We start from the raw sequence: 12,566 nt of genomic DNA on the forward strand, positions 1-12,566 counted from the left end.
GACTTAAATTTATTTTCTGCCACTTATAGATTGTATATCATGGCTCAGTTTTTCCACCTGTCTAAGCCTCTCATTTCTCACCCATAAAATTTAAGGGTGACTACCATCTGTTTACCAGAGTTGTAGTAAGAATCATGTGTAATGACATTATTTAACTCTATGGTGGAGTGGCTGGTACACAGTAGGGACAAGTAAATAGTAGCTTTTATGGTTGTCTTTTGCATAAAGAAAAAGCAACTCAATGAGTTTGCTATGGAGCTGCTTAAAGACAATTTGCCACTTTGATTCTGCTACACCTCTGCTCCCACAGGTCAGCTATTTGTCTATACAATTAATACCTTACTGAGCTATTATTAACAATAGAAGAACAACCTCTCTTCAAGTTGTACAGGGTGAAACCAAACCAAACCAAACCTAGTAGAACAGAACCTTAATCTGTAAACTTCTTCCTATTCTTTTCCCCAGTACCCTAATTATTTCACTCTTTACTAGAATCAACAATATTAAAACGTAAGTAAATCATATATTATTAAATTTGTGTCTAGATTCTTCCCCCTTAACTAAAAAAAAAAAGTTCCTTTTGCTTGTCTGAAGGCATTTAATCCCATCAAATTCATGACTACTTACCTCTATAGTTAAGTGCTCACCTCTTGAGCATGTTCTAAAATACTTGGATCTGAAAAGAAAAACAGAAAAATAACTTTAAAAAAATCACAACTAACTCTAAAAGTGAAATAAAATGATGTCATAAAATGTTTCCTTAATAGCAACTTTAGATTCTCTAATATATAAAACCTGTTTACAAATGAAACAACCAAATTAGATCAAATAATGTCAATACTCTAGATTTTAAAACATTATTATGAATTTGTTTAGTCAATCAACATTTCTTTTATTGGTACTAACACTAAACTATGATAAATTAGTTTACACCAATATTACACAGAAGAGAATACTATTACATTTTTAAATTTATCTTTACTCTATCAAAAAATACCTTGTTAAAAATATTGTGCTAAGTAATATATGAGTGTGTCTCCAAATTCTGTTAAACATATGCGAGACATAAAAAATTTAAAATATACATGCCATTATGCTAAAAGTAGTTATCTCTATAGATAATGGGTTCACATATTATTATGGTTTGGGTTTAGAATGTCCCACTAGCCCTCGGGGAAACAAGGTAGCAATGTTTGAAGTGGGGCTGGTTGTGGCTTTAGTCACTGTGCTTGTATCTTGGGGATTTTGTCTTTTGAGTCCCCTTGCTGGCTGTTCATACTCTCTTGCTTCTCTAGTCTATATGAGGAGCAAAGCCTTGGGCTCTCCTCTCCACTTGAGGCCGCCATGAGATCCACAGTCCCTAGCCTCACATGAACTGAACCCAAAATCCCCAAGAAAACTGTGAGCAATAAACCTTCCTTCCTGTAAGTTGTATAGTCAGTTCTTTTGATTACAGCAGTAAGAATGCTGAAACATGTATCTTTATACAAGGTTTAAAACATTTTTTTCCCATTCCCTCAGAAGTAAAAGAAGAAAAACAATGTCTATATATGTCAATCAAACATTAATTTCCAACTAGGGTCAAATATTAACTTTTAATCATTCTTTTCTATTACAGAAACTTACAAATAGTCAAGTAAGCATCTTCTCTACTATGTCTATTCCAACAATACCTATACTCTTAACTACTATAGCATCTAAGTTTCTCTAGGACAAAGCCATTCAAAATTCCTTTACTACTGGAAGTGACAGGAAGTTATGAGGCTTTTACTCACAATGTGGATTCTGTTATAGCCACCAAAACTGATGTAAGAGAGGGACCCCAACTCCGAGTCCAGGCTCCATATCAAGTTCCTAATTTCTGAGGAGTTTTGGAAAGAAAGCACCCCTTTAAGAAATTAGGGAGACAGCTGGGTTTAGGACAGGTCTGAATGCTTTTGTCACATGAACATACACAGAGGGGAGCTAATAGGTTCAATGAAAGAGAATGCCATGCCATCCTAACTAAAATGTAAAAATAGCAATAAAACCATATTTTTTTCTACAATCTTTATCTGATAGATGCAAAACAGTTGTATTTTGTCTATTCCAGGTAATTGGCAAAAGCAGAGAATTATTCCGCAGATCTCAAGGAACATATCATAAATTCAATACCTTTAATCATTTAACCATCTAGTGCTTCCACTCTCTTCTCTTTCTTATTTCTCAAACAAAACCAGAAATGAGCTGGAGATTCCAGTAACACTATGTTCTAGCAGTATGATTCCTGCTTCTCTCCCTGCAACTATCATTTTCTTCCCTGAAGAATCTGTTTCTGAATTTCTTCTTCCAGACTTACTTAATAGTATAATTGAATAATGAAATAAACCTGAATAATACTAAGTAGCTCAATATAAACATCACTATGAAGTAAAGCATAAAGCTCAGGTAGGATGCTGTCAAAGCCATGGGAAGTAGCTATATCCCTACACTCACATGAGGGTATACTATTCTGCTTAAGTTTACATAGGTATAAATTAACTTTAGTAAAAGCCAAGTGTTGCTGGTTGAAAATGTTTCCCTTATCTGTCCTCTCCTACAGTGAGGACCATTGTGTTCTTGCATGACTCTGTCTCTGATTATCTAACCCAGCTAGAGCACAGTCATTCCCTAGACCTTATTTGATTGGTTCAGTTACTCAGAAACTGAGCAGAGAGATAATATCCTCCTGAGAGATCCTAGGAGCTGCTGAGGATTATGATTCCTGACAATCTGCAATAGAAATGAAATCAACATGTGACAGTGTTTTAACACCACTGTAGCTATTTCTAAGGACCAGGTACATCCCCGCCTTGCTTATAGATTAGGTATTACTCAAAAAACTGAATATCTCCTAAAAAATTCCACTCTTTGCCTAAAATACTTTAATCTAGGCTTCTGCCCCAATACCAAAGTCCTGACTAATAAAGATGAGTCTATGAGATATAGTGACAGAATGAGAAAGAGGAACAAAATGGAAGATAAACAAAGGCAGAATAAGTTTGGGATTAAAAAAAAAAATCAAATTTTCTTTTTACAACAGACTAGATTGAGACCTTATTTGCAAAGGGCATATACTGACCCCTACTTTCCATAAATGCAGATTTTTGATAGGTTAAAGTAAATATTGAATTTGACAACTCAGGTGCAACATTTTTATCAGAAAAACTATACCTTGAGATTTATCTGAAAATAAAATAGGTGAAGAAATACTATAATTTATAATTAAGTTTTTTATGAATTCATGATGTGTTTTTACTTAGTCAAACATTGATAGCACCCAAATAGATCCATGCAGTAAGAACTAAATTCAATCACTGATATTTTGACAACTTTCAGCCATATAAAAACCATAGCTTTTCACATATATTTCTGTGGCAAATATTTTAATAAATATGTGATATTTATTTTAAGTGATTAGAAAGTCAATTGTTTGAAAGTACCATATTGGTAATCAGAGAGATATTCTGTCAATATAAGTGTCAATAAACAGGTAGAGGGTAACACTCTTGGGAGTGAATGACAATGTAAACATAGATAACGCATCAAGTGGCAATATTAGCCATGAAATAAAAACACCTGTGAGTAAGGGAGAATCATGTATAAAGAAAAGGTTCCTGTCTGGAGAAAGGAGACTTTATGATGTAGTGTGCTCTGGGGTGGTGTTTCTGCTAAAGTAGAATTGAAACAAAGACTCGAAGGATATAAGGTAGCCAGCCAGAATATCTGGAGGAAAAGAATGCTAGACAGATGAAGTGCAAATGTAAAGGTTGTGAGGCAAAACTAAGAAAAGGAAAGAGACAGAATGGCTGGAAGGGAGAAGACAAAGAGCCAAGGAATGACACATGGCCAGGGTCAGATCACAAGCCCAGTTAGGCCACACAAAGGCCTGGATTTAACTCTTGATGAGAACTCAGAGAAGAGATCACTTAAACAACCCAAATACCCCTCTGCAATTATTAGTTTATTAGTATCATCCAGGATTCTCATATTCAGTATTCCTCCTGCAATTACATAAAAAAATACAAATGGAAAAAAATCCAAGTCAAAATTATATAACAAAGCTGGGCATGGTGGTGCACTCGTATAATCCCAGTACTTGGGAGGTTGAGACAGGAGGATCTTGGTTCTCCCAACAGCTTCAACTACTCAGTGAGGTCGTCTACAACTTAGTGAGACCTTGTTTCAAAACAAAGAGAAAAAAAATAAGGCTGGAGGTATAGCTCAGAGGTAGAATGCCCCTGGGTTCCATTTCTAGTACCACACACAAAAAAAGGAAAAAAATTGCATAACAAAACAGCACTTCATCACAAGAGTATACAGTTACTAGAGCACTATCTTAGCACTAACACTTTAAAAGAACGATAATCTCAAAAAACACAAAACTAACAAGTTGTTCCCTAAAACTCAAAATCAAGTAAACTGGATAATTGCATTGAGATGTAAAATTTATTTTTCTTCACATCTATTTGATTTATAATGGGGCAACAACAATATGGGAAAATATACCCTATTTTAGATGTGGTATTATATTTTTAAAAGCTGGCCCAATTAAGAAAAATTTTAAGTCTCATGTTTCCTAAGCAGTCCATATTTCGATAAATGTGAAAAGGCATTTATAATAAGCACTTTCATAGCCTGTGCTGGGACTGATCTCAACAAGAAAATTTAATATGGCAGTCTCGTATTTTAAGCTCGTGCTTTTGGGGCTGCATTCTCAGTTATTATTTAAAATGGGAACTGCAAAATATAACTGCCATTACATGGTAATGTAGAATATAGAGTCCTCATGCAAAGATTAGAACATATTCTACTAGTTCTTCAAGGACAGACTTTTAGATTGTTTGATTCTAATAATCTTATGCTGTGAATAGAACTGGTTACTCTTCTCTTTGGAAATGTAAATGGTCTTTTTGAAATGTTATCAACTGATCAATAATTTGGAGCTTATGGATGAATATGCTCTCAATTTAACTTTTATTACCCCCCTCATGATACCCAGGTTGTGTAGACAAAATCTTTTTATCAGCTAACCATATGAAAAGATAAACACTGTAATATTCATGTGATCCAAAATGGGCAAAAGCAAGAGTTTCCGCTCAAGAAGAAATATTTCAGACGTATGAAAATGACAATACTAATAAAATAATTGTATTTCCTTAGAAGCATTCAGAATGTTATAAAAAGAGCTGCATTTTTAAATTACAACGTGGCATTCAGTTAACAGAACAATTATTTTGTATAAGCTGTATCAGAGACACCTGAAGATGAAAAAAAAAAAAAAAACCACCTTCCCCATATATAACTAATTTGTGCTGTGTGCCAACAAGAACCTACTCTAAAATTTCCATCCAATTTACAACCCTCATACTGTACCAGGCAAGGTTAGAGGCTACTGACAGTACCACCAAAACTGGGCTATCTGTGTTAACTATACAAAAAAAGATACCGTACGGTTTAAAAACAAACCTACACGGCTTTATATTTCAATTATTTTCTTTAAAACGAGTTGTGTACAGGAGGGTTAAATCCTTTATAGATTAAAAAAATGCTAGAATCAATTTATTCATCATCATTTTTAACTTCCTTCTCTTTTTCTTCTCAGCCTTGACAACCCCTTTTTTTTTTCTGCATCAAGTTTTCCTTTCCATATTTTTCCTTCAAATTAGCAGCTTTCTTCTCATAAGGCTGCTTGTCATTTGTGGCAGTATAATTCTACATCTCTCCCAGTTTCTTTGCAACATTATCAATAGACAGGCCAGGATGCTCTTTGATTTGGGGGAGATACTCAGAACAGAACAAGAAGGCAGCCAATGGAGGCCTCTTAGGTTCATTGGGATCCCTGAACTTTTTCGTGTCCCCTTTAGGGATATAGGTTTTCATTTCTCTTTCATAATGGGCCATGTCCGCCTTTGCCATGTTTTCAAATTTTCCTTTCTCTTTAGCAGACATGTCTTCCACCTCTTTGAGCACTTTTTAGAAAACTCTGAGAAGTTGACTGAAGCATCTGGGTGCTTCTTCCTGTGCTCCTCCCGGCAAGTCTGCACAAAGAATGCATCTGATGACATTTGCCTCTTGGCGTCTTAGGATCTCTTCTGCCGATGTTTGGTTGTCTTTCCTCTGTGAGGCACAGTCACCCAGTGCCTGTCTGGCTCTCACTTGCACCAGTGCTGTCTCTATGAAGCTCAATGTACTTCAATTATCATGAAAATTTTTACCACTTTCCATTTCTTGTTTCATTTATACCACATCTCCTTTGTTTTATTTTATTCTGGTGAAGTATTTTGCAGGACATCCCAGACATGTTATTTTATCCTTACTTCAACTTGCAGCTCTCATTATTAAAAGCCTTTTAAAAACCTAACCACCATGTTATCACACCTTACAAAATTAAAATTCCTTAACTCCCACCCAATACCCGGTTCAGTTGTTATTTCAATTTCCCTGATTATCTTTTAGTACATAATTTGTTTGAATCAGTCAAACAAGGGCTGGTTAGCCTCTTAAACCTCTTTTTCCTCCTGCTTGTACCACTGTCTTTTTTTTCATAATACTAATTAGCTGGAAGAACTGTGTTATTTATCCCGTAGAATTTTTTATTTCTGAATTTAACTGGTATTTTCCCTCTTGGTGCTGTTTAGCTTCACCCCTTCCCAAGCCCCTCTATTTCTTGTATACTGGTAATTTGGTTTAAAAGCTTGATTATATTGAGTTCAACTTTTGTAGGTAAAAATTCTTCATGTGCATTACTTGCTTCTGAATCAAATGATGAGAAACTTAATCCCACCTCTACTGATGCTAAGATTAACATGTAGGTGCAAGTACTGTCAGCCTAATACTTCATCACAAAGTTCAACACCAACCTTTTAGATGCCTTAAGCTTGACATTTATACAAAGTTATAGTCTGGGTGAGAGTCCTCTATTCAAATCCCAAATCTACAACATTAAAGTATGTCCAAAAAACTTTCAGGATACGTTTTGTAGTTAATCCTTGGGGTACTTCTCAATTCCAAATCAGTAAAAGCACTTTTTTTTCTTGCTTCAAACTAAAAAAATTATTTTATTTTCCTATCTCAAGGAATGCTGGCTGTAGACAAAGATGGCAATGTCAGCATTTTTTCCCTTTCCATATATTAACTTCATCTTACTACCAATACATACAAAATGCTTATTATTTTTAAGGACTTTACTTGTAATAATAATAGCCTATTCCAAGGAGGCACAATTCGAGTTATCTCCCAGTAAATTGGAAATTAGAAGAAACAAAAAACAAAACTATAAACAATACCTAATAAGTTACTTTCGCATGTGGATAAAGAATGGCTTCTAGCTTTTAAGATTTAAATAGTCCCCTGGTTCAAGGAACTGAGCTGTCTGGCCCAAGTGGTAGGTAGTACTCCAAAATGATAGGTTATTTAAATTGCATCATTACTTTATTTGTTCTGAATCTATACTCAAAAACATCTCTCACCCCAGTATTCTTTTCATAGCAAATGACTGTCCTTACCAAATAGGTACAATAAAACACAGCTTCTTGAAAGTTGTATTCTTAAATTATCAACTTCACTATTTGCTTTTTTTTTTTTTTTGTGGTACTGAGGGTTGAACCCAGGGGCATTCCACCCCCAAGCTACACCCCCAGCCCTATTTTTTTATTCTTTATTTTTAAACAGGGTCTCACTGAGTTGCAAAGAGCCTCACTAAGTAGCTGAGGCTGTCCAAGAACAGCAATCCTATTGTCTCAAGACTCCCGAATGCTGGGATTATAAATGTGCGCCACCACGCCCAGTTTGTTTTTCTTTATTTGACCTAATAAGTACAAAGTTGAAAGTCTGAGACATGGAGAAATTATCAGTGTGGATGCCCAAACAAAATTATCATGTTTAAATGGAACAGCAAAACTAGCTACAGTCATGGGGGGGGGGAGGGAGGAAGGATCACAGGACTTGTCTTATTTAGGTCTCTCAAGTCCTGTGTAGCAATATTTTACTATAGTAAATGGATGTTGGTTGAGAATATTTTTTACAAGGATAAAGTTTCAGTTCTGCATAGTGTAGCATCACTTAAAAAGAACACACGAAGGAAGTTGAATTCTAATTCAAAAGCAGAAATTTGATACTAATTAAAGTACATTTCCAACAATCTTCAACAAAAGTTGAGTCTTGGAAAGATAGAAATCAAAATAAGTAGAACAATATCTACTATAAAGCCTAACTCTTGGTTACTGTTAGCTTAGAGAAGTAACATTTTGCTTTCTTCAATTTGAAAAAGGCAGTATTTTACTGATTTGAAGTTTCCAGCTATATATGATGCTACAAAACTCAAAAAGATAACAACTATTAATATATTAAGAGTTATGAAGCTTGACTAAGTGGTTATAATGAGCCAGGAACTAAGTTTGTTTGTGCCTGCCTGCCTTCCTTCCTTCCTTCCTTTTTCTCTTTTTTCTGGTACTGGGGAATTGATCACAGGGGCATTCTACTCCAAGCTATACATCCAGGACTTTTAAAATATTTTGAAATAGGGTTTAACTATGATCCTGAGGGTGTTACTAGGTTACTGAGGTTGGCCTTGAACTTGCAATCCTCCTGTCTCAGCCTTCCAAGTGCTGGAATTATAAGTATATGCCACCATACCTGGCTCTGAATGAATTTTTACATGTATTTTATATAAATTTCCTTTCAGCAATATTCCTATGGAGTACTGTTATCTCATTAGATAGATGTGCACTGTCCAATAATAATAGATATGAGCTGTATGTGATTATGAAGCACTTGAAATGTGCTAGTCTAAATTTTGAAGGCCATAAGTTGTCAAATATACACTGGATTTTGAAGACTTAGTACAAAAAACATAAAACATCTAAGTCCAATAATTAAGCTATTTTCAACATATATTTATGGTCAAATATAGTTAAGTAACTTTGGGCTCTTCCTCAATTCATCTTCCCTCCATGGTTAATCCAGCATACTTCCAGAGCTAAAAACATTGCTATGCATGTTCCAATATTATATGTGCAGTTTGGAATATTGAAATGAGCTCATTCAATATGCAACACTGGTCATATTATGTGCTTATAGTACATTCTTGAAAAAATTATTTTGTATTAGCCACAAAACATTTATTATTTATAAATAATCATTGTTTATAGTTTTTCACTAAATAATAGAAACAAATAACTTTGGTGACATAAAAAAGAAAATCTGATCTAATACTTTCAATTGTAATTGCTTAAGATCTAAAAATAAAGAATAGTTATCCTACTTTTTCAGAACTATTGTTAGCATATAAGTAGGTCAAATCTCTAAATTTACAAAAAAAGTATAACATAAATCAATATAGAACTAAATTTTTTTTATTATGTAAACATATTTGAGAATTAAAATGGGAAGCCATGGCTGGGCGTGGTGGCGCATGCTTATAATCCCCGCACTTGGGAGGCCGAGACAGGAGGATCGCACAAGTTTGAAGCCAGCCTCAGCTACTTAGTGAGGCTCTCAGCAACTTAGTGAGAGCCTGTTTCCAAATAAAATATAAAAATAATAGGTCTGGGAGTATAACCGGAGTTTCTGTAGAAAGCCTCTGGATTCCACCCCCAGTACCATCACCCAAAAAAAAAAAAAAAAAAAAAAAAAGAAGTTAAAACCATTATTCTCTGCATTCCTATGTGTAACATCTGTGTAAAGCTACTGAATCTCAAATTAATTTACAATGCTAACACAACAACTCCCAAGTTCACAGAGATAAGGGATTCCTGGAGGTTTGACTGTTCTGGGCATCAAAGGAAACAATATGCAAAAATGGCAACAGAAAATTTAGGGATGTATCCATCTTCCACTCTGGGTGAAAATGATCAAAGTAAGTTACTATTACTGAGAGATGAGACTACTAGTACTTGTGGTAGAGAAAAAGAAAAAATGATGAGTCCCTGAACCAGATAGAAACAAACATACTTCCAATTACAATTCATTTTTAAATAAAGCAGCCGTTTTCATACTTTGGCAAAAATAATCACCTTATTAAAAACGAAATTACTGAACTTTACCCTCAGTTTCATTCAGAGCCTTGGTACTATTCTGCTAAACCTATGTATTTATCACTGTGTCAATATTACAAGGTTTTAATCATTAGCACTTACTCTTCGGTGAAACAAATGACTTTCTTAAAAATATGAAGGATCAGCTTCTCTGAGTTCCAGAAAAAAAATCCCATTAGCAATTTTAACTGGAATTGCACTGAGTTCTAGTCAATAGGCAGATAACATCTTAAGCATAGTGAATCTTTTCACCCAACCCATGAACAGTGTATCACTCTCCATTTACTTAATAGGGTTTTAAGTTGTTCTAGCCTTACACACTCATTATATAATACCTAACATTGTCAAATGTTAAAAATGCAACCATAAACTGGGCGTGGTGGTGCATGCTTGTAATCCCAAGAATTCAGGAGGCTGAGACCAGAGGACTGCGGTTCGGTTCGTGGACAGCCTCAGCTACTTAGTGAGGCCCTCCGCAACTTAGTGAGACCCTGTTTCAAAATAAAGTATGAAAAATAGGGCAGGGGGTGTAGCTCGGAAGGTCGAATGCCCCTGGATTCCCATTCTCAGACCCGCAGAAGAAAAGAAAAGAAAAAGAAATGCAACAATGAGCTGGGCGAGGTGGGGCACACTTGTAACCCCAGTACTTAGAAGATGAGGCAGGAGGATTGTGGCTTGAAGACAGCCTCAGTTATTTAGTGAGGCCCTCCACAACTTAGTGAGACACTGTTTAAAAAATATAAAGAATAAAAAAACATAGGGCTGGGGTTAGGGTAGAGCTTGGAAGTAGGATGCTCCTGGCTTCCATCCCCAGAAGCACATAAATAAATAAATAAATAAATAAATAAATAAATAAAGCAACAATTAAATATACTGTTGGTGAAAATATAAATTGAGCCGGGAGTGGTGGCGCATGCCTGTAATCCCCGTGCTTGGGAGGCGGAGACAGGAGGATCGCGCAGGTTCGAAGCCAGCTGTGCGTGCTGGCTTAGGAGACCCTGTTTCCAAATAAAAATATAAAATATAAAACGGGTCTGGGAGTGTAGCCCGGAGGTAGAAGGGCTTCCAGGAACCCCAGTACCACCAAAAAAAAAAAAAAAAAAAAAAAAAAAAGAAAGAAAATATAAATTGATACAGTTCAGAATTTTCTAGTATACCTGATGATATCTAAACAGTGATGACCCTGCAATTCCATTACTAGTTATGTCTATTTAAAGAATTGCATACATATGTGTGTAGAAAGGGACATTTATTAGAATGCTAACTGAGGTAGTATTAGCAAAAAAAGAAAAAATATATATAAAAGAAAAGCCCATCAATTGGACAACGGATTCATTATTCATATAATGAATGCTACCTGAGAATAGAAATGAACTGTAACTACATGTATAAAAATGGGAATTTTGAATGAATACTCTAGTGAATATATGATAATGAATGTAATCAAATTTGAGGTATGGTAAGTAATGATAATAGCCTGGATTAGGGTGGTGTCAGTAAGAGAAGTGGATGAATTAGAGAAATATTTAGAAGATAAAAATCATCTAGTTTGTGGGCATGAACTGGAAAATGAGAGATGATGGGGAGTAGTGGCAGAAACCCAATGGAAATATAACAGAAGTTTATAGCAGGTACAAGAGACAAGTAAATGTGGAAAATCCAAGACATAAGACTTCCAGGAGCGAAAGGGTAAGAGACAAAGTGATGTGGGACACTACAAGAGCCCTCTAGAAATACAGATGGGTGAAGGGGCGCACCCTTATAAACCCAGTACGTAGGAGGCTAAGACAGAAAGATCACAGTTTCCAGACAGCCTCAGCAACTTAGTGAGAGTGTTTCCAAATAAAATAAAATAGGGCTGGGGGCATAGTCCAGAGGTAGAAAGCCCTTTGGTTACATCTCTAGAACCACACCCCCCCCCCACACACACACAGATGGTGCAGAGGGAGAGGGAGAGGGGCAGAGGGGAGGAGAGAGAGAGGAGAAAGGGAGGGAGGGAGGGAGGGAGGGAGGGAGGGAGGGGAAGGGAGGGAGGGAGAGGGAGAGGGAGAGAAGGAGGGAGGGAGGGAGGGAGGGAGGGAGGGAGGGAGGGGAAGGGAGGGAGGGAGAGGGAGAGGGAGAGAAGGAGGGAGGGAGGGAGGGAGGGAGGGAGGGAGGGGGGAGAGAGAGAGAGAGAGAGAGAGAGAGAGAGAGAGAGAGAGAAGAAACATGGTAGTGTCAAATAAAGCTAGTTGTGAAGAAAATGGCTAAGCTTATATCATATGTGCTTTTAACTCCCATGAATTCAGACACATATCCTGGAGAGTAGGGGGAGGTGAGAGATAAATTGGGCAACAACCCAACATTCTATTTGAGAGCATGTATATCCAGCTGTATTAATTAGGGGGAAAGCTGAGCAACTGAAACACGGCCTCCAAAAACAGTGGCTTAAAACAGAAGTGCAGTTTCCCTTTGGGGACCTGGAGGTCCCCAAAGTCATCCACATTCATTTATATATGCTACTTATGTCCC

The 12,566-nt window shown here is 36.2% G+C and overlaps 1 protein-coding gene and 1 pseudogene across 4 annotated transcripts in view; both read right to left on the reverse strand.

Annotated features, from left to right (window-relative positions):
- Positions 1-12,566, reverse strand: part of AP1AR (adaptor related protein complex 1 associated regulatory protein) — a gene marked incomplete at both ends in the record, with an annotated part of 47,790 nt that overhangs the window by 24,240 nt on the left and 10,984 nt on the right. For all 3 annotated transcript variants that reach the window (XM_080697899.1, XM_080697898.1, XM_080697897.1), the window contains one exon: positions 628-676. In XM_080697899.1, the coding sequence (XP_080554025.1) occupies positions 628-676 (49 nt within the window). The remainder of the gene's footprint in view (positions 1-627; positions 677-12,566) is intronic.
- LOC308264486 (high mobility group protein B1-like) lies at positions 5,620-6,829 on the reverse strand (annotated as a pseudogene). The gene is made up of 2 exons: positions 6,769-6,829; positions 5,620-6,138 (listed from the first exon to the last, which is right to left on the reverse strand). The product of its transcript is annotated as a high mobility group protein B1-like (transcript).

Source organism: Muscardinus avellanarius (genome assembly GCF_963383645.1).
Source record: "Muscardinus avellanarius genome assembly, chromosome: 6".
In the NCBI taxonomy this organism is placed as follows: Eukaryota; Metazoa; Chordata; class Mammalia; order Rodentia; family Gliridae; genus Muscardinus; species Muscardinus avellanarius.